The sequence below is a fragment of the Notamacropus eugenii genome, chromosome 1, assembly GCF_028372415.1.
Source record: "Notamacropus eugenii isolate mMacEug1 chromosome 1, mMacEug1.pri_v2, whole genome shotgun sequence".
Classification (NCBI taxonomy): Eukaryota; Metazoa; Chordata; class Mammalia; order Diprotodontia; family Macropodidae; genus Notamacropus; species Notamacropus eugenii.
The window spans coordinates 1,616,289-1,643,757 of NC_092872.1; the positions used below are offsets into that span (position 1 = coordinate 1,616,289).

The 27,469-nt window shown below is 40.8% G+C and overlaps 1 protein-coding gene across 1 annotated transcript in view; it reads right to left on the reverse strand.

Annotated features, from left to right (window-relative positions):
* Nucleotides 1–5,368: 5,368 nt before the first annotated feature.
* ITIH1 (inter-alpha-trypsin inhibitor heavy chain 1) overlaps nucleotides 5,369–27,469 on the reverse strand; it is a 34,390-nt gene continuing 12,289 nt past the window's right edge. Inside the window, exons 11-22 of the mRNA XM_072649944.1 lie at nucleotides 27,122–27,303; nucleotides 26,129–26,314; nucleotides 24,069–24,208; nucleotides 23,095–23,255; nucleotides 22,886–22,897; nucleotides 21,660–21,680; nucleotides 20,466–20,549; nucleotides 18,916–19,029; nucleotides 18,579–18,780; nucleotides 18,011–18,183; nucleotides 16,788–16,899; nucleotides 5,369–5,782 (exon numbers count right to left, since the gene is read on the reverse strand). Coding sequence (XP_072506045.1) covers nucleotides 5,653–5,782; nucleotides 16,788–16,899; nucleotides 18,011–18,183; nucleotides 18,579–18,780; nucleotides 18,916–19,029; nucleotides 20,466–20,549; nucleotides 21,660–21,680; nucleotides 22,886–22,897; nucleotides 23,095–23,255; nucleotides 24,069–24,208; nucleotides 26,129–26,314; nucleotides 27,122–27,303 — 1,517 coding nt within the window. The 3' untranslated portion in view covers nucleotides 5,369–5,652. The remainder of the gene's footprint in view (nucleotides 5,783–16,787; nucleotides 16,900–18,010; nucleotides 18,184–18,578; nucleotides 18,781–18,915; nucleotides 19,030–20,465; nucleotides 20,550–21,659; nucleotides 21,681–22,885; nucleotides 22,898–23,094; nucleotides 23,256–24,068; nucleotides 24,209–26,128; nucleotides 26,315–27,121; nucleotides 27,304–27,469) is intronic.

Here is a 27,469-nt window from a genome sequence, read left to right on the forward strand (position 1 = left end):
AGCATTGGAGGGATTGTGGAAAAAGGACCACATGAATGCACTGTGAGTGGAACCATGAATTGGAATGTAATTTGAAATTATTCAAATAAAGAAACTAAAACATGCATACCCTTTGACCCAAAGATTCCCCTGTTGGGTATACACCCTCAAGCAGGCAAATGACAAGAAGAAAGATCCCATCTACACCAACATATTTACAGCAGCCTTTTTTGTGGCAGCAAAAGAACTGGAAACAAAGTAGATGCCCATCAATTAGGAAAAGGCTAAGTAACTTGAAGTACATTAATGTAATGGGATATTTCTGTACTATAAGATACATTGAATATAATGAAATCAGAGAACCAAAGGAAAACTTATATGAACTGAAGCGGAATGAAAAAAGTCAAACTAGGAAAACTATATCCGTAACACAATGACTCCAATGACATAAAAGGAAATAACCACCTCACAGCAACCAAAACAGAATGCTTCATAATTATAATGAAGAAGAATGGCGCCAAAGAAGAGGATGAGAAGACATCTTCCCTCCTCTACTTGTGTGCAGAGGTGGGTGCAGGCATATGTGTGAAACATTGCCAATAACGACAGACTTTTTGTTAGTCTGACTGAACTGGTTTTCTTTTCCCCTTTTTTTGTTCTTTTTTATAAGAGATTGTTGGGGAGGGGGAATAATTGGAAATTGTCTAAATTAACCCCTATATATCAGTCAAAGTGGAAATTGAACATGGCATGTGAAATATTGGGAAAATAAGGAAGAACAATGACCACTGTAGGAAAGATTTTGAATATGTAAATGTGTATTGTGAACTCCTAGGCTGGGGATATGCTCACAATGACAAGGCTTAACACTCTTTATCACTATTACTGTTACATCTAGCACATTGAAGTTTGCAAAAATGCTTTATCAGCACATGTGAGCCTCATAACAACACAACAAAGTCAATAATATAGGTATTATTATTTCCCTTTTCCAGATGAAAAAACTATGGTCCAAATAGAATAGAATAAGTGACTTTTCTGAGGTGGCAAAGCTAATAAGTATCAGCAAAATGTTCCCTTCCTCCAACAAGCCTATGAGGTGGGCAATAAAATATCATGACTGAGAAAACTAAATCTCAGAGCAGGGCTATGGCTTGGGGATATCTCAGTGACTTGTCCAAGATCACGTGTATTTCGGACAAGAACTCAGGTTGAACTCCAAGTCTCTTGACGCTAAGGTCAGTGGGTTTTCTTTTGTGCTGGATCCCCACTACATGATATAGGAGGGTAGAACTCAGATAGAATGATGATGCCAGGGTTGAGTTGAGGCCTTTTTTAGAAAAAGACAGACAAAATGATGGAGTGAGACTCAGAAGGACATGGCACCAAGTGGCAGCACTTGGGGGAGAGACCAAGAATGGGAGAAGTCAATAGAGAGAAAATTAGGTTGCCAGAAAATGCCTTAGTTTTGACCTGAAACCAAGGATGGTAGATTGGAATGGACCCCCAAATCAAAAGGATACTTAAGGCATGGTGCAAGAAAAAGAACATGGGGCTGAGAGCCAGAAGAACTGGAACTGAATTTAGTCTTTGCTACTAACTAATTGTGTAGCCCTAGGCAAGTCTTTTCCCCAACCTGGGCTTCAGTTTCCCACTGTGTAAAATGAAGGAGGTCAACTAGATAATCTTTAAGGTACTCTCAGCAATGCCATTCTATGATATTCTAAGGCCAGAAAACAGGATGCACACTGGGGCATCTTTGATCTGGGTAGAAACAGGGATGTCAGGAATTGTGTTCTGTTGTTCAAGAAAGAGCAGAGGTTGTTTTCCCCGGAATATGAGGGAACAAAAGGCCAGCTCTAATTTCTGGATGGGATTCAAGGCCACCTTCCTATTATCAGTGTAGCGCATGCACATCTGTGGTCAGAGCCACACTGGAAGGGGGAGAGCCCTCAGCAGATCTGGGAGGTTGGAGTTCAGTGTATTCAGGCTCCCTTTCTCCTAATGGTGCCCCAAGTTCCTAAGGCTCCAACACTTACTAGCTGTATGTCCCTAGACAAGCTACAGCTTCTTTGAGGTTCACTTTTCTCACCTGTAAAATAAGGATAATAGTACAAATACTGCCTACCTCACAGGGTTATTGTGAGGAAAGTGCTTCGGAAACTTAAAAGTGTTATAGAAATGTGAGTTGTCATCAACAGCATCCTCATCACCGGACCTCCAATGTTTAGTGCTCTCTACACCATCACAAAAAATAGAAATGAAGTCATACTACTTAGCCTTCACAAGGGATCTGAAACTCCTTCAGGAATGGGAGTGAATGGCAGGTGACGAAGGATTTTTCTAAGCAGATTATATTTATTCTTGAAGCACTATGGAAGCACTACAGTTTATTGAGCAGTGAGTGACATGGTCAGACCTGTACTTTAAGAAAAACACTTTGACAGTTATGTGGAGGATGAATTGGAGATGAGAGAGACCCTGGTGCAGGGACTCCTTCTTTGGGCATCCCAAGTGAAATTACAGGCATAAGATCTTGGGGCCAAGTCTAGTCTACCACTCCATGTAGCAATCCCCTTCACAGATCAATTGATATGGGGTTGTTCGGCCTCTGCTTGAACACTCCTAGTAATAGGGAGCTTAGTCCCCCAGGCAACCTATTCAGTTGCTGGATAGCACCTCTCACACTCTATGATTCAGCCAAACAGCTTCTCTCTGTAACAGACACGTGGCTCATCTCATGTTTCCATGTCTTTTCCTTTGTTGTCTCCCATACTTGGAATTTGCTGCCATCTCACCTCTACTTCATAACACTCCTTCTCTAATTGCCTTGGCACATAGCAAGTGCTTAATCAGTGCTTGTTGGTTGATTTGATTCATAGGCTCATAGAGTGTGAGATCTGAAAAGGACCTTTAACATCATGCAGTCTGACTTCCCCATTTTACAGATGGTAAGACTGAGGCTCAAAGAAAGGAAGAGATTTTTCCTCAAGGACATAGTAAGTTAATTGAGAGTCTAGAACTAAAGCCTACTTCTCCTGATTCCCTTTCCAATGTTCTTTTCACCACACCACACTGATCCTTTGAGGCCAGCTTCCTTCCACCCCTTCCTTGTAGACCAGGAAAGACTTCATGATGTGGGAAAGAATGCATACATTTGCCAGCTCAGGGACGTAAGTCTGTCTTAAATGACTTTAAATGACCTCTTTCTTAGAGGTTCATTTATAAGGCTATTATCTTTATATTGTAAACCATGATCTTTTGAAACATCTTTTAAAGTGTTCTGTTATAAACTCAAGCAATCTTTAATAATCAACTTTCTTGGCAAGTTCAAGTATTTGCTTATATTGGCTAGCACATGTGTGAGAAAAGATTTTTGTTGGCCTAAATACTGTGTAAAGGGATTAACCAGGGGAGTCTCTGATTTGATGAATCTTTGTCTACAGCTGGGAAAGCACCTTCCCATGATGAGTGTAGGCATGCCCATTAGTGCCCTGTTGAGAAGTCAGGGGATGACTCTGATTGGTTTGTATTGATTAGACCTACCCCCAAAATAGAACTCCATAGGACAGACTCTTGCTAGCACTACAAAAATAAGAGAACAGACTGTTTTCCAGCCTCTTCCCTTTTGTTTTTTGATTGTCAAGGCAGTGAAATACCAGAATCTAATGTTCTATCCAGAGATTTCCTGAGCAGCACCCATGTTGGCAGGTGCCTTGTGGCTAACCCCAAGTTAACTTCAAGAGTGGGCATGAAATAAGGTGGGAAGTGGGAAATAAGGTGGTCTAGCCTTCTAAAGTGGGAAGAGGATTTCTTAATCATAACTTCTGCAGCTGGAGAGCAAAACCACAATATGGTGGGGGAGAGGGCAGGGCAAAAGGTGTGCCACCACACACACACACACGTACATGTGTGCATGCAGATGCACACACACATGTGCGCACACACACACACACACACACACAATTTAAGTGAATTATTTGAGTAGTATGAGTTCAACGGAAAGGGTTGTTATTCATTCAGCAGTCCCAGAGCAACTGTTAGGTAGAGTGAAATACTTGAGGGAGAGGGGAGCAGCATCCCTGAATTGAGAGTGACATGACATGAGTCTGGGATGTACTGTGTAGGACTTGCTGGGAGGATTTGTCAGAATGTCAAAAGGCTGTCCCAACGGAGTTCCTTCTAAATGGAACTATTAGTGATTACTGTGTTCTCTCTATCTGCCTACATTATTCTTTAAGTCCTTTGAGTGCCTTATATATTTTCCACATCTCTTTCATAGAATCATAGATTTAGAGCTGGAAGGGACTTCTAAGGCCACTGAACCCAATCACCTTATTTGTAGATAAGGAAATTGAGACACAGAGAGGTTTAAGTGACTTGCCTGTGGTCACTTGGTGTCAGAAGTCAGATTTTAGCCCAGTTTTTTCTTATTCCAAGTCCAGCATTTTATCCAGTTTCCCACACTGTTTCGTTATGAGCCCTCTATTTTCTACACTTTCTATGGGATGAAGTAAAAGTTTATCTTCAATTCATATGCCTTTGCTGCCCTGAACGGTTGTACAAAACCTGGAGACCCTTTTATCTAGATCAGTGGAAAGTAGATCTGACCTACATCTGGAGATTTTCCAGGAGCAAACTCTACATGGAGATATAATGGACAAAAGAAAAGGAAATGTTTATTTTCTTGTCTTTGAAACATCCTCCTGGATCCTAACTACTCTACATAGACTTTAAGCCATAGGTTCAAATAACACCAAAGCCAAGATTCTTTTACTGCTCTCAGTTATAAACAATAAATTCAGGCATGTAGGCTGGGAAGATGGAAGACAATGACCTTGTTTGTTTTAACTATTTTTCTGGCTCAAATTCATTTGGAGAAGATATTGGGAGTGAAATAAGATTCACAGACCAACTCCTACACAGGTATAATGGGGTTTCTTTGTAAAAACACCTTGAAATCATTTTCTTCCTAGAGACCCACTTTTGAGAGGGATTTGTTGGAATTCCATACCCATTCATGTTCCCTTGGGGCAAGGAGAATGCAGTTATAGAAGAAACCGTTAAAAAAACAGAGAGGATTCAGAGATGACAGGAAAAGAGGTGAGCTGCTGGACAAGTCTGATTTTTTAAAATGCTCACCACTCCCTAGACAATCAGCTTTGATGGTTCTAAGAAGATAAGGATGCTGATGCTTTGGGAGGGGAGGTCCTAGGTACCTCGTCTTTCTGATTTCTGATAGCCGTTTCATTCTCTTTCCTGCCCCCTTCTGCTATGTCTGAGACTCCACCTTTAAAGTTCCATTAATGGGTTGTCTTGGGCTCTTCAGGTGTCAATCTCCCCAGTAACCACTCCCCCATTCCCTAAATATTCACACTTGCAAAACAGAATAAAGCTACTGTTTAATGAGACATACAAAGTATCAACCATGATTGCGTAACAGAATTTGAAAGAGACCTGGGAGAAAGTTAATTTAAAAGGCAGGATGGAGTGAGGTCAGAAGGCACGTGTACACATTGACCTGCTGCCCATTGCTCCATCCAGCCCCATCCCATAGGCTGAGGATACTTTTCCTCCTCTTTAAGCTCAACCACAAATTCTAAGAGGTGGCTCTTATGTGATCAGATCCATAAACTCATTAAGTGGAACAAAAGATTTTCCCAAATGTCAGAGTTAGAATATGCTGGGGATGATGTAGTCAGTGTGGCTGCCGTCAATAAGCCCATCGCCGTTGTTATGCACAAACCAGCAGGAGACATCACTGCCCAGCCAGGGATCCTTTCTGAAGTCTTTCTGCGAGCCCCTACAAGGAAAAATATGTTCATTGTAAGCGACCCAAAAAAGTCAGTCATGCATGAGTACAGTAGCTATCTCTTCACCCACCCAAGGCAGTAGAGGCTCCAAGACCCTAGAAGGTTTGCCTGTATCCTTCCATATGCCAAGGCATACTCATTATTTTCATTCAGGACCCACATAAAACCCACAGAAAGTTTTATTTGTTTAATACCACACCACTGCAACAGTGCAGCTAGGTGACACAGTGGGTAGAATATGAAGCCTGAAGTCAAGAGGACTCAATAATCCTGAGTTCAAATCTGACCTCAGACACTCACTAGCTGTGTGACCTTGGGCAAGTCATAAAACCCTGTTTGCCTCAGTTTCCTCATCTGTAAAATGAACTGGAGAAGGAAATAGCAAACTGCTTCAGTATCTTTGCCGAAAAAACCCAAACAAACCCAAATGGGGTCACAATGAGTTAGACATGACTGAAAAACTACTCAAAAACAAACTGCGATGGTTTCCACATTCATGTTCCTTACCGTAGTTAATACAAATTGTATAACTTTCTGCATCTGTTAGTATTTTGAGTGATAACTGTAATCACCCTCTAGTTACGTGATACATGCTGATCTTGTGTCCCTAGCTAGCTCCCTAGCTTTGCAAGAATAAGGACTACTTTCTTCTTCCCTTATTTCCCTCCAAAGATTTTTTGCATTAATATAATCTGAGCAAAATATTAAAAAGATAAACATTTAAATACAAAATGAGAATAAAAATATTGTACATAGAACTATTAACTTCTGTCAAAGCTTGTTTGAAGAGTTATATTAACAAGACAGTAACAAAAATGTCCTCGTCGTGTCTTTTTCGGAACTTTTTCCTTTCTGTATATTTTTCACATTTTGTTCCTGTTATTTTCATGTAACTATAGTTATAGTTACTAAATGTGTTGCGGTTTTGGCTCTGCTCTCTTCACTTTACATCCTTTCACGTATCTTCCTGTATTTCTGAGTACTCATTATATTTTTAATTTCTCATGAGTTTTTTTCCTCATGATTAATTTCTCATTCTATTTTTATACAATTTGTTGTCATTTTCTGAGGGAAGAGTTCCTTCTGTGATAGAAAAACAAAGGGCATCAATACAATATTTAAACTATATCTAATTCTGAAGCTCAAAAGCTTTTTTTCATGAATTTAATTGTTGTGCTATTATAGGTGCACAGATGTGTAATGCTGTTATTGTCCCAGGTCAGTGGCAGATTAAGCACACTAAAATTGCTTTGTTTCAATGTGGACTCTTCACCCCTAATAATGGAGACCACCTCTTGTTTTTGTCTCCATGTTCTGTGGAATTCTTCATTTCATTTCCTTCTGGACGTTCTCCATGGAGAAGGCACCCAATACCCTTCAGGTCTTCTATGAGGTCTTTTCATCTTCCATGGCTATCACTGGAAAATTCAGGCTGTCCACCTGTCCTCTCTCACTCTTGTTATAGAACTGACCCATATCATTTTCTGATCATATTTTTCTTGAATGGCATCATTTAGGCCCCTTTTTTACATACAAGTCATCACTAGTAGCACCCGAAGTCTACTTGCCATCGTCATTAATCTTCCCACTGCCAGCACTTTTTGTTATTTTATAATTGTGGCACTCCACTATCTGAAAGCACACGTCATCACCAGGAGGATATTGGCATTAAAATGATGGCGCATCTCAGGTTCACGGAAGATGCCGCACAGTTTCCAAAACCCAGCCCCGCTCCTTCCCTTCCTCCTGTTAAACTTTGGTCCCAGCTCATTCTCCATGAGCAATGTTTCTCCACTAACTGTGAACACTGTCATGGAAGAAGAAAGGTTAAACGAAAGAGGAATTTCATCTAGAAGACAACATCTTCCCACTGCTTTGATTTCAAGATGGCGTGATGCTGACCACACTGAGACTTGAATACTGCATTCTGTTTTTAAGAGGGAAATTGAGAACTAATAAAAAATATTTATAAAACTTTTACGAGAGAAATGTGATTCTTTGTTTCTATACGAATTGTTAGAAATATTTTTGTTTGTGATACGACCCTAAACATGTGGTTATGCTCTAGAAACATGCGTTTTCTATTTTCAGCAATCACGACTAATAAAAATTATCATAACTGATTGATATTATATCTATGCATGTTCAGGAATATCCATTCATTTTCATGTCGTGCAAGGAGAATATATTGTTTAACTGTTCATGTGGAGCTGGTATTAAGTAATGTCATAGAATCATAATAGACTACTTTGTAAGTAGTCATTCTTCTTGACTGAAAATAATGGCTGCAACCATAGTAACAACTCGCTTTGAGTCTTATTAATGGCCACAGATTTTATTTCATAAAGCACACTTAAAACCCATCTTTGCTGTGCACTAACTAGTGCAGTATCCATGTAAATTACTTAGTGTGCTTAAGTATTGCAAATTCAATGATCACTGTCCTATGTGAATTTATGATTTTTTTCACAGAAAAACCCTACCAGTGTTCAAATTATTCTCTCAGCATTTCAGTTGGTTGTGATCAGCTTTGATTTGAAGACATTCATTTTAAACTCAGTCTGGGATTATAAACATTTGACCCCCTCCTGAGGAAGAGAAAAACTTAACCAGTTTTGAGAAATTTTTTTTAAATGTTCCAAAAAGGTTTAAGCTTCCATTTCCAAAATGGACGTAGAAATCATGCATTGCTGAAAATTACTGAATATATTTCACATTTTTAAAGTCAACAAATCTGGTACAACATTAATGTTGTTAACAGAAGAACAAATTCAAGTAGAATCCCAGACTGCTTCAAAAGTTTTAAAGAACTTTTCAATGACTTTCAAGCATCCTAGATTTCTTTAGGAGCTAATATTGGTACCGAAAGTGAATATATTCATTATCACCTATCAGGCAGAAAATGATGTTTTCAGGAAGGAAAATAACTCTCTCCTCAACAAATTCATTAAATAATGCACGTTTCCTGTTTCTGTTAAGGTTTAAAAATGTATCGACTGAAGGTTCAGTGAGATGAACTAGCCTGTCTTGGGAGGGGAAGTATGAAGAGAAAGAATGACCTTTCTTTATGTCATTAAGAATACCTAGATTTAGCCATATTGTGCACAGTTTTGAGGATTTGGGGAAATTCTGAGACTAATAAAAATGGATTGTGTCACTGTATGAAATAATGTCCTAAAATATTACCTAAAATGTTTTAGCTTTAAGATGAAAAAAATAGAAATAGTTGTTTTGGGGTTCGTGTTGTTGCAGGTAAGATGTGATATTATTTTTTCTTAACATTCCACCTTAATGTGTACTGACTTTAGGTGTCTAATCCTAAAGACTGGGCTTTTAAAGCTGATCTTATAATACTTGGCATTACCAGCGTATGGAATAGAGTTTAGTCAGGTAGGGAGTCAATTTCAGCTGGAGCCCTAACTAGTATTCTCATTCCTCTTTTGCCCTCAGTTCCTTTAGTTTAGCAAAATTATGCCTATGGACATAGCGTTTGGAGACACTTGGCAAAGGAAGGCTGCTGTTCATTCATATCCATTATCTAATTTGATCTTCCTAATTATGCCCATCTGTAGTTTTCTTCCTACAACTTGTAGCAGAGGACTCTTAGGGCAAGAACAAAGCCCCCTTTCTTTTACACTGCATGTGCACCCATGTAATAGTGAACAAAACCCACAGAATTCAAATTATCTCCTTATGGGGATGTTTAAATGGGGGGAAAAGGATAACACGCTGAGTTTTTTAGAATCTTTTTTTGGCAAATCTTTTCGCACCATGTTGGCTAAATTATATTTTAATTTTTATGTGTATTTCCAATGGCACATAGTTGAGCTACTTACTCAATTTTTCCAAAGCCGAAATAGCTTCTCCAGCAATGGGTAAAGTTACTCCATGTGGTGCTGAATACTTAGTGGCCATGGCAACATCAGTTTGGATCTCCTTAATCGTGCTTTACTGTAATTCTTCCTCAGCTTCAGTCAAAGGGTCAAGGGAAGACTGAGAGCTCAAATATTTTCTACATGCACTCAGCTAAATGCTCAAATAATCCATCTTTAATGTGACCACTTCCAAAGTCCTTCATCATGGTTGCTTTTGTTGCTACATACAACATTTTTCATGAGTATGAGAATATTCTGGACACCGTGTAATGAAAATCCATTCACATCATTGTCTGTTCTGAAATTTCAACCTGTATGACATGTAGCAGAGCTGCTTGCCTTTTAGCACTGGTAAAATGAAAGAATTGTACTCTTTCTCCTAAGACTTGGCAGGCTGTCCAAGACCCAACCACAAGTAGCTCATAGACAGTCTTAGAAGATGGCATTTCCCATATCTCTCAAGTTCTTCACTTGCATCAGATCCAACCAAAAGTAATTCATAGATAGTTTTAGAAGATTATATAACCCATGTGTCTAAGTTCTTCACTTGTTTGAATGCCACTCTTGTGAGATGTGGTGATGAGGGCAGCCCTCGGTTTCCATGCTTTGGAATAGAGTGAGCTTCAGCTGTCAGATCCAGGAAGTCAACATGCATTCTTCAATGAGATCTATGACCAGTTAAAAGAGCTTAGCCTAACAATTTGGAAGGAAATAGCCAAATGGATCAGAATGTCTTTTGGTCAGACTATGACATGCAATTAGACATGCAACCTTTTGAGCTATTTCTCTTAATGCCATCTATTTTAAATTCACATTTTTCTGAAGTCATCACTGTAATCCCAGAGTTTATGGCATTAGCTAAAACTTCACAAATTTTAGCCTACCCTCCCAACTTAAATTTATAAGGGGCTGTGATGTTAGAATTCAAATATAATGTCTCTACTGTCTTTGAAGATGAAAAGATATTTATTTCTAAAATCTTGAAAGATTTTTTTCCCCCTTTTTTCATCCTCCTTCCAGTTTCATTCTTAAATATCCTAAGGATTATTTTCTTAGTTGGATATCTCACCAAACTTCCTTTAACTTGTTTTCTTTTCACTGCTTCTTGCTATCTTCCATCTTCTTCCTCTGCAAGTTCTTACAATTCAATACAACAACTATTTATTAAGCACTTACTCCATTCAAAACATTGTACTAGTCTCTGGGAAGCCAAAACAAATATGAAGGAGTTTATACCCTAAATTGGTGTTGTCTTTGGGTTCCATGGCTTTCTCCTTGGAATGAAATCAAGTGTTTTCTTGATAAGGAGGTTTTTCAGGATTTTGCCTCTCATTGTGACAAATGGTTTACATTCTCTAAACATTCTGAAGAAGCGTAAATAGTCCATGTTGCTATAAATATAAATATGTAAATAATCATCTTCTTTTAACCATTTTTCAGCATCAACAAATTGTTTAACTTGGAGTTGCTTCAATCTTTGTCTCATTTTCATTCTTTCTTCTAGTTTGATTTTTATCATTCCTCAGAGAAGTTAGTGAACTGATTATACATAGATAGCTAATTCAGAAATGACCACCACATTAGTTATCAGTCATTTCTAGCCCATTAAAATGTAATCAATTTCCTTTTTATGCTGTTACTTGGTGTTTATCATGTGTAGTGTCTCCCAATTCTCTTCTTGAAAAAATATTCAAGATACGTAGGCAATGCTTTTGTACAGTCTATATGCCATTAGCTCTCTCATTTACTGCTACTAAACCATGTTTTCCAACATATTTCTTTACTATCTTCTCCTATCCTCAACTTCGCATCAAAATCACCAAGAATTAAAGTATATGTCATAATATATAATATTATATATATAATATAATGTATATACAATAAAGTATATGTCAAATTTGGAATTACAAGAGAAAAGTTGCCAAAATATTCATACCCTTCTATACAACAATCTCAAGGAAGTAAAAAATAGAAACAAAAGTTCCCTACATATAAAAATATTCATAGCAGCACATTTCGTGGTACCAAAAAACTGGAAACAAGGTAGGTACTTGTTGATTCTGAAACTTCTGAACAAATTGTGGTAGACAATTGCACGATAAGAAACCATAAATGTGAAGAACTCAGAAAAATTTGAGGAAATTTGCAGGAAACTAAGCAGAATGAAGGAGGAAGAACCAGGATAATAATTAACTAGCAGTTTTCCAAAATATGGTCAGCAGACTCCTGGGGATCTCCAAGACTCTTTCAGGAAGTCTATGAGATCAGAACTATTTTCATAATAATACTAAAATATCATTTGCCTATTGAACATTTTTCCTTTTCTGACCACCCACCTTGGTAAGTCCACATTTTCTTCATATTTCTTCAAACAAAACATGTTGCGGTAGATTAAATGCAGAAGTAAATATGAGTGTCCAGCTGTCTTCTATTAAGTCAAACATTAGCGATTTGCAAAAATAGTGAAACAATACCACTCTTCTCACTAAAATGTTTCTGTTTTGGAAAGTATGGCTATTTTCATCAAATATATTATTTATGACTACATATAATAGTCCTGTTATTTTAAATTAATAAAGAAATGTTTTAGAACTTTATTTGATTCTAATATAGTAAAAATTCTCAATAATTTATGAGTGTAAAATAGCCCTGAAGTCAGAAAGTTTGAGAACTGCTGATGTACACAGACTACAGTAATGGGAAGGAAAACACACTAAAATAATAGCCAACATTTCTATAGAGCTTTGGGTTTTGCAAAATATATAACAAATGTTATCTCATCTGATTCTCACAAAAGTGTTGGAGAGTAGGTGCTATTATTATACACTCATTTTACAGATGAGGAAACTGAGGTGGCCATAGGTTATAAGTGACTTGCCCAGAGTTATGCAGGTGATAAGTATCTGAAGCAGGATTTAAATTCAGATCTTCCTGACTCCAGATCCAGGGCCCCTATTCTCTGTGCCATCTAGCTGCCTGCCCCCAAAGATAGGCAAACTCTGATTAATTATAAATGGCAATGCCATGGAACTAGTGATAAAACATTCCTCCATCCTCTCATAAAGGAGGTAGGAGGACTATGGTGAAACACGTAATCAAAGTTATTCTGCATGGTTGTGTTGATTTGCTAGCAAAGATAATTAGATTAGCTGGTGGCTAGCATTGAGCACTTCAGGATTGGCAAAGAGCTTTACATGTGATACATCCCTTGGTCTTCACCATGACCCTGTGAGGTAGATGCCATTCTTCTCTGCATTTTACAGGTGAGGAAACTGAGGCTGAGTGAGGTTAATTCACTTGCCTGAGGTCACACAGCTAATAAGTGTCTGAGGTGAGATTTGAACTCAGGTCTTCCTGACTCCAAGTCTAGTGTTCTACCCACTAAGCCCCCTCACAGCTTTTTGATTGGTTTTACTTAATTGTGTTTCTGCATTACAAGGGAGGGTTCAATGTCAAAGGGTAGGGATGATGTATTAGGCAGTGATTGTGGCATAAAAAACCAAAATATCAACAAAACTTTAAAATAGAAAGGATATTTAGAATTAATTTGGATATTCTTAATCATGTCTTTTATAGACCTGTATTTGCCAAATGTAGTTCTCCACTGGCATAACCTTAGAGAACTCTGGGCTACCCATATACCATTATGTGGCGTTGAAGTAGGACTTTGTTCAATCAAATTGAAGTTTATAATTGTTCTATTTGACTTATCTTTTATCTTATCTACTGAATTACTCACTTTTGAGAAAAGAGAGTGTAATCTTCCTTATTTCAAAAAAAAAAGCAAAAACTAATCCTTCCCCAACCTTAATACATACATACACAATGCAAAAAAGTTCCTATATTTTACACAGTTTAAAAGTTGCTAAACTAAGATTCACAAAAACCCAGCTTCTTCCTCATTCCCCCATACCTTGTTTTTTATAGGACTGCCATTCTGGTATTACTTCCAGCTTTTTCCCCTTATTACCCTGCTCTTTTTTCTCTGTCATTTGAATATTCAGTCATATACAAAACCAGCTTACTCCTCTGCTCCCTTTTCCCCTATTTCCCTCCTCTCAAACCTATTTGTCACTTGGTTGTTAAATAATATAATAATAATGTAATGCCACTGTAGCTTTTAATTTCCCTACATGTAGGAAATTGTTGACATGGCAGTATTGACATAGCAATTAATTGTAATTGGTGTCATCACATTTGTAAATTACCCATTCGTTTCTGATGATTCATTTCTAACTCTGCATTTTTGTTGGTCTTCAATCTCAAAAGCTGATTTAAGTTTGTGCCATCCCCATGAGAAAGTCATCAATTTCACGGAGACTTCAAAAAAGCAGCTTTTTTTTCTTAAAAGAATCCTTAGCTTTTCAGGGAAATTGATTTCGGAACAAAGTCCTACATTTCATATTTTCGAACATGATATTTGAACTTCTTCTGTATTTGTCCTTCTTGTTTTTCTTGACTTGATAACCGGGGGAAATATTTTGCAATATGAGTTGGTGATTTCGACGCATAATGTCTTTTTTTTTTTGACCCATTTATAATATTATCCCCTTGTAATTACAAGCTTGAAGTTTAAATTTTGGGGTTCACCTTTGTCGGCATCCTGTAAATTCTTTTGACTTGAAATTTGTACTTTTTAAATATTTACGGGAGATTTTCCAAGATGATTTCCTGAAATATAGTGCTGAGTCAGTCTCTTCTTCACAGTTTTAGGGAAAGCTGATAGTTCTTAAATATTCTCCCTTCTTTATCCTACAGACGTCATTTTTGTCTACATTGATTACAAATTCTTTCCGATTGTTTTTTGACTCTTTTTTTTGGTTTCATTTGCTATTTCATTCATTCTGACATCAAATTGAACAATTATATTTTTCATTGTTTTTCTTATATTTGCAATGAAGATTTCTAAATTCCTAAACTTTTCCCATCATGTCTTGAGGTTCTTTGGTGTATTTGAAAAGAGATTGCACTTAGAGCAAGAGGATTTTGATTCAGCTCCCAGTCCTGGTTCAAATTCCAGGTCTGCCCCCTTGCTACTTGTGTGAGCTTGGGTGAATCAACCTCTCTTGGCCTTGGTTCACCTCTGGGCCTCAGTTTCCTCATATGTAAAATGAGGGGTTTGGACTAGATGGAAGCTAAAGTCTTAATTTTAGAGCTAAAATGATAGGTCTAAATTTATGATCTGATAGCTCTTTCTATCTAATTTTGCTATGTTTTTGCTAATTTCATTTATACATTAACTCCTTCAGTGTCTGTACCCTTCATTGTACATCTTCAAGAGATTCGAGCTTGTTCCCGGTACTTTTGTTGCTGGGTTTCTTTCTTCCAGTGTATTTTTCTTCTGGAGATTTTGTTTTTAGCTTCTTTTAATTCATAATACATTTTCGTTGTTTTGAAACTTTTATTTTGTCACTTCTTTGATTTTTTCCCCTAAAAACATCCTTTTCGTGGTTTCAGGTAGTTTTTTTCTTTTTGGCCTTTCATTGTTATTTTTTTTTGAGGTGGGAAGGCAAGGCAATTGGGGTTAAGTGACTTGCCCAAGGTCACACAGCTAGTAAGTGTGTCAGGTGTCTGAGGTCGGATTTGAACTCGTGTCCTCCTGACTTCAGGGCCGGTGCTCTACTCACTTTGCCACTTGGCTGCCCCCATTGTTATTTTTAAGGAAGAAAGTGAGAAACTCTTCTGTCCTGTGACCTTGTTGCTGTTGATTTGTTTCAGTGTTATCCAACTCTCCGTGACCCCATTTGGGGTTTTCTAGGCAGAGATACTAGTTTGCCATTTCCTTCTTCAGCTCATTTTACAGATGAGGAAACTGAGGCAAACAGAGGTAAGTAACTTGCCCAAGGTTACACAGCTTGTAAGTGTCTGAGGTCACATTTGAACTCAGGTCTTTCTAACTCCAAGCCCAGTGCTGCTTCCACCTCCCCAGAAGTTTTCTCAGTTCCTAGCCCAGAGCACTACACCCAGAAAACATCCAATAGATGCTCGCTGGTTAGGTGATTTTGAAATTCCCTCTTTCTTCATTGTAAGAATCAAAGAAGGCATGGGAAGAAATGGGGTTTTCTGCTGAACTTGAGGGTAAAACTGATCATGGACAGGTTTGTCATAATCTGGGCATCAGACTTGATTTAGCAACAGTGGGTGTGGGAGAGGAACTAGAGGCCAGCAAGACATAATTACATTTTTTTAATTAGCTAGGGATGCAGGAGTAATTAATCTGAAATCTGCCATCTAGCTGGTAAAGGCATGCTGGAAGGGGAGCAGAGACCAACTGGTGGTAAGACAGCGTTGGGAAGTAGGACCCATGAGGCAAGTGTAGATTGTTTGGAATGACTTCTAATCAAAATAGGAAGGATGCCAGGAGACTGTGATGACCAGACAAGACCCCGTGGGGAAAGGAGCTAGTGTTGATTAGGAAGAGTGGACCTGACAAGTCAATCTACTAGTCACATGGTAATTTAATTAGTAGATTGACATTGTCACATAACTTTTCAGCACTACGATTTCTGGTACTTTGTTTTTTGACATATTCGGAACTTCACTCTTCTCTCACAAATCGAGCTTTTCTCACTATATTCCCAATTAGGGTTGGGGATGGGAAGCAGTAATGGTAGACATGGGAGAGAAGGAGAGATCTTGGCTAGAACTTGAAACAAAAACAACAGAAAATGGTTGAGAGTGCAACATGGAATTTTTAGCCTAAGACTGGTAAAATTATTTGGCTTATAGAGTGAAGGACTAAGATTCTCCCAGGTGAGACTGTGCCTAGTGAATTGGGGACCTGAGGAAGCTGTGGTCATATTCTACACAGAGTTTGCCCTCACTAGGGTCCTAGTCCATTAGACTCTTGAGATATTTGGAGCTGGCTACCTTGACAGGTGACCATACTTATTAAGGGATGTGACAGATTGGTCCCCAGACATCTGGGAAGGGACAGAGCTGGAGCAGGGGGAGTCTCAAGTTCTTTTGCCCTTAGAATAATGATGTCCAGATTCTGGACACTCATCCTAAGAAGAGTCCCAGTCACCTCAAAGGAGCTTGTATGACTTTGTCTTGACAATAGGAGACCCTGTAAAGCACAAAGGGGTTACCCAAAGGCAGTGTTTGCAAATGTATTTACCTGGTGACCACCAGCCTATGGTTTTTCACCAACATGGTAGCATCTGTCTTCTTGGGGTCAGAGCCTGGCCGGACATCAAAAACTTCAAAGTCAAAAGAATGGAAGAACTGCCCTGCAAAGTTCCATCATAGGTTATGGTTAACATTTGCGATTTCTGAAAGATGAAAGACTGAGGCACTGAGCACAGAGCCTTGGCCTAGAGTGGGTGCACAAGGAATGTTTGCTGAAGGAAGGAAGGGGAGAATAATGAAACTTACCTTCTGGATGTAACTCCATGGACCATCAATTTTAGTCTAGACTAGTGGCTCTCTGGTTTTGTTTACAGGAATGACCACTCCAGCAGAGCCCTACACCCTACAGGGCCTCTCACTCCTACACTTCAAATCACCATGGCAAAGGATGTGCCCCAGTGCCGAGTGGGTAAAGTGGGGCTGCTTTGGGTGATACATCAGTGAGCAGAGGAAATGTATTCACTGAATGAAATGAGGTCTTGCTATCAATTTGACTGCTTGATATTTTGTCTATCCCATAATAACTTTTCCAAGCTATCTGATTTTGATGAATTTGGGGACATTACAGAGCATCAAAATAAATCTTATCATTAATTTGTAGTTCAGTACACCACCTTGAAATAAAATCATGGCCAACAAGACTCCTGAAATAATTGTTTATTTTTAATAGGCTCTAGTGACCCTTGGCCCATGGAAGAAAGTTAAGGAGACATGAGGCTGCACTGACCAAAGATTTTAGGCCACACAATCTTTGTATAATTTATGAGAAAAAACGTTAGTCTTTATCATGCTGCACACATGAACATTACTGGAGAAACCATGTGGACCATGAACGATCACTCTTTGGAAATCACTGGCCCATACAGTCTCGTACTGCTGACACCTCCTCTGTTATTTGTCCTTCGCTTTGGGTCTAGCTAGGCTACAGGTTTTGTTCAGAATTAGAGTTGAGTAAATATGCTTCAGTAAATGCTCATTGCTGAGCGTAAAGTTCAGAGGACTTCAGAGGTCCTCTCTATGTTGACATTAATAACTTGTTATAGTCTCAGTCTTGCCCCAGCAAACACAGAAATTTTCCAAAGATAATAAAAGTGAGAGGCTCAGACCCTGTGGTTCTTAGAATTTCATGGGCTGCTTTACATTTGCCCTTAGAGAAGCCCATTCCCATTCCCATCCCAAGAATCACAAAACAAGAGCAGCCTGGAATCTTACCCAGTAGCCCATGTGTCCGTGGTGACATCTTGTGGTTGTCCACTGTATATAGCCCAAGGAAATCTTGGTGGACCAGATGCTTTTTCCACACGTGGTGCAAGACCACAACCATGGTGGCTCCATCGTCCATGGAAACCATCAGTTTCTGAGTAGGGATGATCGTCACTGTCACCCTATGGTGGGAAGAGCCCTAGATTTGAAGCCAAGAGAATGTGGACTGAAAGCCCAGTCCTGCCACTTAGCTGCTGTGTGACCTTGGACAAATCACAGAATCTGTAAAATGTGGGATTTGGACCAGGTTGTGTCTCTCATCCTATGTTCCTATGATTCCTGCTGGGGTCATGGATGCCCATGTGGATCAGAAGGTGGGAAGGTGGGCAGACTACTGTGCACACAAACATGCACATGTTTCCTAGCTCCCTCCATTCGTTTTGCCTCCCCTCTTGTGCAGGTCAGTAGAGGGAATACTTAGCTTCTGTCTTCTGGGAAGGGAGGATGTCAACAGTGTGTCCACTACCCAGAGAGAATCTTAGACCCCTGTTTTTCAAGTGAGGTAGGGCTACCTTACCCTTCCTGCCTCAGTGTGACTTGGTCCAGCCAGGAAAATATAGGCCCCTTCATGCCAAGGCGAAGGGTGATGTTCTGAGGTGTCACCTCCAATGTAAATCCTGTCTTCCGGTTCATAATCCCAAGTCTTCCAAAATAAGTGTTTTTATTTTTCCCATTCTCATGATTTTTATCACCAATGAGCTGCCCATTTACTGTGATCCCTGAGAAAAAAGAGTATAGAGTCCCAATGAGTTACATAGTCCCTTCCTACTTTCCTCCCATACATGTCCCCTCCCCAAGCACCACAAACTTATGTGACCCCCACCCTCAGCCCCAGGCCCACATCAATCTCCAACCTGTGTCTGGGTCTTGGATGAGGCTCAACACCACTCCTGGTTCCTCATTAATATTGAAACAGACAGCATCATCTTTCTCAGGCACCTCGATGATGAAGTGTGGGTCTCCATCCACTGTGGGCAGAGGTATAACTAGGAATTCTGGCATCTCAAGCAAGTTTTGGGAGGTGTGGGCAAGGTATAGAGGACAGTCTGGCCTGTTTGGGCACCATTTTGCCAGAAGGGGAAGTAACCTAGAGGGCAGCTCTATTCCCAACCTCCTCTGCATGGTTGATTGCCCTGACAAGGGCTGGGAAACCTGTGACCCTGAGGCCTGTGAGAAGGGGCAGAACAGAAGATGCCTGGGAACTATGTGAAGGGATGCTTCGTATGAAACAGGTTGGATACTGAAAACAGGCACAAATCTAGGATTCTCTGTGATGGACATGAGCATTCAATCCTTTGTTAAAAGTTCTTACTTCCTTCAGCATCTCTGGACCACTCTTCCACCCTCAGTTTGGAGGTTATAGGGAAGGTTGACCATGAGAACAAAGTGAGTCAGTGCCCAAAGAGGGGAGCCAAGGCCAATCCTGTATGTGGGACCCACAGTAACTGACTAAGATTTCTTGTACCTGGGGAACTTCATCTTTTTCTCTTTCATTTGAAATTCTCATTTTTCTCTGCAGTCACCAGCCCAAAAATAGAAAACTTAGAGAGCTCTCTACTTTTATGACTTGAATAAGGAATTATGCATCTCTTTCTAAATAATAGCTAGCATTTACATAGTTCTTCAAGGTATATACATATATACATATACATATATGATATATACACATATGTATATATGTATGTTTTACGTGTATATATTCTATATTAATTCACCTACACAATAATTATCTCCTTTGAGCTTTACAACAGCCCTGTGAAGGGAATGCTATTATGATTCCCATTTTACAGATGAGGAAATTGAGGTTAGGAAAGGTTAAGTGATTTGCCAATTACTAAGCATCTGTGGCAGGATCAGAACTTTCTGACTTCAAGGCCAAGATTCTATTGACTATCCCACAGAGCTGCCTCTTAGGAGCAAGCTGCTTTTAAGGGACAGCTAGATTAGAAGTACCCAGAAGGCAGCCCAGAGAGGGGAACCCACCTTGTTTTGGGCATTGGGAGCCCTGAGTTCTGGGCCCAGCTCCGTCACTTACTGGGACTAGGTGCCCTTGTCTGAGCCTCTGTCCTAGCATTTGTTTCAATGGGTTTGACCCAAGTATAACACTTTTTGTGGCACTCATGGGGCAACAGAAGCCCCCATGGGAAGCCCCCATGAAACGACCTGGAAAGGAGGGCCTGGGCCTTGTGACAGGTAACTCGAGCATTGGCCCACCCACCTGGAGGGGTTTCTGAACTGCTGCTTCTCTAGAGTGGGAAAGAGGAGTAGCTAGAGCCCGGGAAGCTGGGGATATGCTCAGGGTCAGGTGAAGGGTGTCCAAGCCTCCCCGGGGCTCCTACTCTGGACTTGTTCTCAATTCAAGTGATTTTCCATGGAATTTGTCACAGAATATGAGTGGCCTTACCACCGGTCACGTGGGCTGGAGGAGCCTGAGGATGAGGAGGAACCCGAGATGTGGGAGGAAACTGTTGAGCTGGAAGCACAATTGCTGCCCAGGAAATATCAATCGACCAATTAGTCAATCACATTTATTATGTACTATCATGTATCATTATGTGCATGCCTGGCCCTGTGCTAAGTGTTGGGGGATAACAACATCATCTGAAAACTGGTGCTCATACACTGTTGGTGGAGTTCTATCCTGGCACAACCACTCTGGAAACAATTTGGAGCAACGCGCCAGAAGTTACTAAGCCATGTGTACTCTTTTTACCCAGCAATACCAGGCCTACACACCCTCAAAGAAATCAAAGAAAGAACCTATGTTACAAAATATTTGTGTATCTTTTTTGTAGTAATGAAAGACTGAATGGTTAGGGAGTGTCCATCAGTTGAGGAATGGCTAAATAAAATATGGCATATGTGTAATTACCAGGAGTCTAGTGGAATATTACTGTGCCATAAGAATGATCGGAGGCACAGTCTCAGGCCAAACTGGGAGGCTCATAGCAGAACCAGGGGAACGACGTGTGCAGTGGGAATACTGGAGAAAGCAAGCCACTTTGAAGCTGTAATTCAGTCGCCTACCATGATTCCAGAAGACCCATCTCCTGACAGACAGGTGGAAGGTACAGAGTGCAGAAGAAGACGTATATTTGATGAATGTGGCCAATGGGGCGATTAGCTTTCCCTGACTATGCGTATTTATTATAATGTGTAGACTACCTAACCCAGCCAGGACTGGAGAGGAAGGACTTCCTCCCACACAAATATTTGTCAGGGCAGGACAGAATGACTTTTTTTGGAAGAAACCCTACCATTGAACAACCCTAGAGGAACTTTCCTCTCTTTTTCCACTACAAGAGACATTCTTGGGGGCATATTTAGAGAGAAGGTATTTCTACGATGCCCCTTGGAGAAGTGGCAGTCAGTAGTGACCACTGCTCTATTGACTCTGTTGACCCCAGAAGCAATGTCTGTCATTGATGTCTGGGAACAAAAAACCTAAACTAGAGGAAAGGCAGCACCCTGATTACTTCCATGGCATTAGTGGCATCTGCCCTGGCTCTCTCTATGAGTTGCAGAAGGAGCCTGAGGAGAAGGGATAGGGAGACTGTACAAATGGCAGGGATCATTCAAGGGAGAGCTTGGTACTCACTCCTTCTTGGCTTCTTCTGCACTGTGGATAAAACAAAACAGAATGCACATGTCACCAAAGGCTTTCAGGGGGAAAGAGCATGTCCCTGTGTCCCCTGCCATGTGCGAACCATGAGGCAAAGGGCCCTCAAAAATCTGGGCCAGGTGTAACACAAAACGTCGTTGGGGGAAGAGGCCCAGCTAGTCCTTGGATCCTGCAGAAGTGGACCATGGCTAGGGAGCCAGGCCTTCAAGGCTTCTGACACTGCTCCCCTCCAGGGTCCACCATCACAACAGAAGGGGGTTTCTGAATTACCCAGGCATTGCAGAGTTGTGAACAGAGTTGTGAATTAAAGCACCTGCGTTCTAGTCCTTATCTCCTCACTAACTCTGTATATAACCTTGGGAGAATGAATCATGTCATCTCTCTGGACCTCAGTTTCCTTACCTGTAAAATAAGGATGTTTGGTCATTTCAGTAGTGTCTGACTCTTTGTGACCCCCTTTGGGGTTTTCTTGGCAACGATACTGCAGTAGTTTGTCATTTCCTTCACTGATTCATTTTACAGATGAGGAAACTGAGGCAAACATCGTTAAGGGACATACTTAGGGTCACACAGGTAGCAAGTGTCTGATGCCAGATTTGAGCTCGTGTCTTCCCAACTCTATTTACTGTGCCTCCTACCTACCTCCAAAATAATAATAACAATGCCTGATTCACTTACCTCACCAAAGGTATAATGGAGGAAAAATCATATAATGGATGTGAACATGCTTGCAGAGGCATGAAATGGTATACGCATGCAAAGAATTAATGTGATTTTAATCATAGTTATTAACAAGAGAGCCCAGAGCCTAGGTAAATGAGAAGGAATGCAGCTTGCAGAAGTACAGGAAGATCCTGGTGATGAACTAGGAAATACATAAGATCAGGGACTGAAAACAAGAAAAGAACATATGGAAGAGTATGGAAATATCCCTACTGATGACTTGTGAAAGCTCAGCACTGGGACAAAGCACCCCTTCCCCCAGACCCCAATTCATATCCCATGCATGATCGTGAGGGAAAGAAAGATAATCTTGTGCAAAGAGGGCTTGTATGTCAATTTATTTGGAAGCCAATAGCTTAATGGTACAACATTCCCCCAGAAAGTAGGCTCTATCAATTGTTTCTCAAGCCAGAGAAGCTATACATAGTTCATTCCCATAAAAAAGTACCCCCAAAAGAATCATGCCATTGGGAACTTACATTCAGCCATCTCTGTGGAGAGAAAATCAAGCATTTAAGACAATGAGTAACATTTAAGTAAATTTGCTTCTTCTGTAAGCTAACAAACAAAGAAGAGGTATCTTCTAGATGCTTCATATGGGCCAAGCTAGCTTTGGACCAGCGACAGTGACAATATGCTGGGCACCCTTTGAGCTGCCACATCCCAGAGACTGAAGAAGCCTCCATACCTTCTTCTCCCGGCTTATCAGCAATGGCGAGTGGGTCATCAGGGTCTCCTGGCTTGGTGATGACCATGGAGGTCAGAGGGGTCACAAATTTGTATTTCACAGACAAGTCCCGGGCTTTGGCAGACAGGTCATTTATCTCCTTCTCATTGTTTGCTTTTGTCCTGAGAGATAACAGCAGATCTGAGGTCTGTGTCAGGGTCCCAGGACTGCCTGACCCCGGGGGTGGAGAGATATGAACTTCTCATTGAGAAAACTATGCCTAGCATGGTGTATGGTACTAAGGAGATGGGAAAGGGAAAGGAATAAGTATTTATACGCTGAGCACTTTATATTTATTATCTCTTCCAATCCTCACAATAACCCTACAAGGGAGGTGCTATAACTGAGGCAAATAGAGGTTATGTGACTTGCCCAGGATCATACAGCTAGTAAATGTTTGAGGCCTTTCTGACCATCAGCCCAGTGCACTGTCCACTGAACCACCTAGCTGCTTCCTTAATAAGGTGCTTAATAAGTATCCATTGAACAAATAGATGAATGCCGTAAACCTGGGATAGCAGTTCTTGATTCCATGCCAAATACTAGTAAATCTCATGGAGGGCTTTTTCTTTTATCATCATTCATTTACTTCTGTCATGTATTATCCCTTACAGAAGAATTCATAACAGTTTAAAATCTCAGACTATCACCTAAAATATTCTGGGCTATTTTCTCTCAATACTAGCTGATGGATGCTCAGGAAACAAAAGCGAATTTTAACATTTTTAAAACAATGATAGGTACTCAATGAACATAGTGGATTAATAGATTAATGGTAATTTATTGAGCAAAACTCAATGGCAGAGGTTAAGTCTGTCAAAAAAAAAGAAAAAAGAAAGCATGGTGGATATCCTGGAGCCAAAGAGAAAAGCTATTTGGATTCTCTGGGTTATTGTCTACTCTGTGGATAATCGGGAGAGCACTGTAGCTGTTACCGTTTCTCTAGCAACTGTTGGATGGTGAGATAAGCCCAGAGCCTCTCAATGTGGTCTTCAAACATGTGACCCCGCTCACGGAGAGTTTTCTCCATCTCTTCTTCATTGACCAAGCATGTTGTTACCAGATCCTGGCCTGCCTATTGGTTGTCGGGACAAAAAAAATGCAGTAGGTGAGGTCTGGGGACAATGTGGTCCTAGCCTGGCCTAGCCCTTGAATTCAAGGCAAGTCTTCTTGCAAAACCAAATCACTTTCTTTGGCATATGAGGCCCTCTACAATAATAACAACAGCTCCCATCTATGTTGCTGGCATCTCTCAGCTTACACCAACTGTATAAAGGGAGACAGCACAAGTATTATCATCCCCATTTTAAAGATAAAGAGACTAAGACCCAGAGAAGTTCAGTGACTCACCCGCAGTCACACCATGTGGCAGCTGCCTTGCTCTACCTTCCCAAACCTATTTCCCTGTGCTCCACCCTGGCCAGACCAAATCCTTCACTGATCGCCAAATGGAATACAGGTTGTTGCTTCCATGTCATGTTAGCACTATTCCCTTCTTCTGGAATGACTTATCAAAACCTAAGTCCTACCCAGCCCACCAAGAAGGCCAATTCCATGTCTACCCCTTCCATACAGCCTTCCTTGACCACCCCAGTTTGCAATGATCTCTCCCTCCTCCGAATGCATGGCATAGCTCTTACCATAGGCGGCACTTGTCTGCCCATTAGTCATCCAAATGCTATTCAGTGGCCCTTGTATGTTATTTAACTTTCTGTGTACACACATCTTGTCTCTCTGGGACCCTTCTTATCCCTCTTCATATCCACCACCACCAAGTCAACAAGTATTAGTATAGAACTTACTTGGTGCCAGGTGCTAACACCTTCTAAGTGCTTGTGGTTCGACAAATAAATGAATGAAGAAGCTAAATGAATGAAGCTCACCTTTTTTTTCCCCAATACTTTCAAAGTGAAGCAGGGAAAAGATTTGGGTCCTCTCCTTTCCCTTCTAGGTACAATAGTGCGCTTGGGGCACATAGGGGAGCTGTTATCCTCTGCAATGCATGTTCTCATGTTGAGTTTTTTCTCACTACTAGTCAACAAGCATTTAGGGGGTGCCAGGGTTGCTGAGGGTGTTTCTAGATCTAAACATATGATCCTATGAGATGGGTTTTTTCCCCGGGGGATGAAATTTTTAGGGCACTTAGAGCAGCAGGAGAGAAACAACTGAGTTTGACATGAGGTAGAGAGAGTAATTAGTTAAATTGGGAAGCTACCAGATGGTACCCTTTCCAAGGGATTTCCTCCCTCATGTAGCCTAACTGGTTCCGCTTCCCCCAGTGTCACTCACCTTGCCCTGGGGGCTCTCTCACCATAGTAGGAAGGTGACTTTAAAAGTTAATTTGAGGGCACATCTGTCATGCTGCTTGGCCCAGACACAAAAAGTGCCAGTTTTGCTACATGGAGTACTTGCTCTGGGCAGAGCATGACTGGGGGTGGAGTCCGAGTGCTTGGGCTCCTTGGGAAGAGAAATATGGCTCAGCTGCCTTCCAAGGAGAGGGTTGGGGAGGAAGTAGCCCCTATGTGGGCTTCATACTCCACAGACTGAGTCTCTCCTGAAGCTGAGAAGAGAAGAGGCAACATATTTACACGGAGGAAGCATTGGTTCCAGAGCCAGTAAGACCTGGTTTCAAATCTTGTCTCAGACACTTACTAGCTCTGTGACCCTGAGCAAGTCATTTCACTCTTATGTGACTTTGAAAATAATTCCTAGCTCTTCCAGGAATTCTTGTTAGGCTTGCGTCTAATTCACATTTAATTTTTTAGGCTTTGCTTGTAGCTTTTTTGATAGTGTTATTTTGTCCTGAGTTTGTGTCTTGATCTAAGCTGCCACCATTGTAACTTTTATTGTCAGATTCTTCTTTTTTTTGGTTGTTGCTGTTTGCTCATTTTCCCATCTATTTCTCCTCAGTTTCCTCATCTGTAAAACAAAAGAGTTGGACTTGGTGTCTCTAAGGTCCCTTCCATCTCTAAATCTATGTCATTTGGCTACTCACACCACGGCCAGTCACATCAGCTTTAAAACCCTTCTTTCCACCATCAGTGAGCTGTCCAGCTACCACAATTTCAGAGCCCTCATAGAACTGCTTCACCCGATTCTCTGTCAGTGCTTGGATGGAGGCCTTGGGATACTGGAATTCCACGTCTGTGAGCAGAGGGTTGGCAACTTCTTCATAAAAGCCCTGCAGGAGACAAAAGGAGCCACTCTGGAGAAAAGGCCTCCCTCAGTTGAGACCTTCTTACCTCCTTCCCACTCCTCACACCTTTTGCAAGTTCCTGAATTGAGGGAGTAATAGTGTTCTGAACCTCAAGCAAATCTAGGCATTTGTCAGTGTTTATGCAAGACTGGAAGACAGACATTCAGAGGACTTTCTGCAGGAGGAACGTTTCTAGGACCACCACGGTGACTTGTAACAGATTTCAGGGACTCAGAATGTTAGACCTGGAAGTGACCATCTCACCCAGTCCTTCAGTTTTACCAAGGAGGAAACTGAGGATCAGAGGGGAGGTGACTTTCCCAGAGTGCATTAGTGCTATAGTACATCCAGTATATTTCCTTCATATCACAGCTAAAGTTTCAAGTTATTACTTTCTAGAATTGGTTTTCTGGGAGGAGATGACAACAAGGCACCTTCATTTACAAAAGACGCAGAAACAGTAGAGAAACACAGAAAAGGCCATCGGCCTGTTTTCCCTCTTGCTTAATCTGGCCTAGTTGCTTCTACAAGATGGGCTACTTCTCAAATCTATGATACACCTTGTTCCAGTTCTGTTGATATCTCAATATATGACCTCACTCAAGTCCCTTCTCTTCAGCCTCAGTTTCCCCCTCTGTAACATGAGAGGATTGGACCAGATGATCTCTAAGGTCCCTGCCTTGTTCTTACATTCTATGATGCTTTGCTTCTCTGTTTTTTCCCGGCACAAGGATAACATGTATTGCCTGTGACCAGGAGTACCTAGCTTTGGAAGCCCCAGGAATCACATACCTGTAACTGCTCAGTCGCATCATTATCTCTGTAAATTCTGCGGGCTGCCCCATTATTCTCCAGAGACATTGCCTCCAAGAAATTAAAGTCCACGTCTTCTCCAAAGCCCAGATTGTAGAGTGGAAACTTCCCTTGGATGGCGTTCTTGACGTTCGTTCGGATTTGAGTAAGATTGGTCTCCCCTTTGTTCAAACGTAAAAATTGGCAAAGTCATAACAACCCCCCCCCCACCAGGGGCACACTCTACTCTCTACTTCACTGCTGGGTGCTGCCCTGCTTGTCTGCCTCCGTTTCCTTATCTGTAAAATGGGCAAAGCATCCACTTCCCAGGGCTGTTGTGAGGAGGAG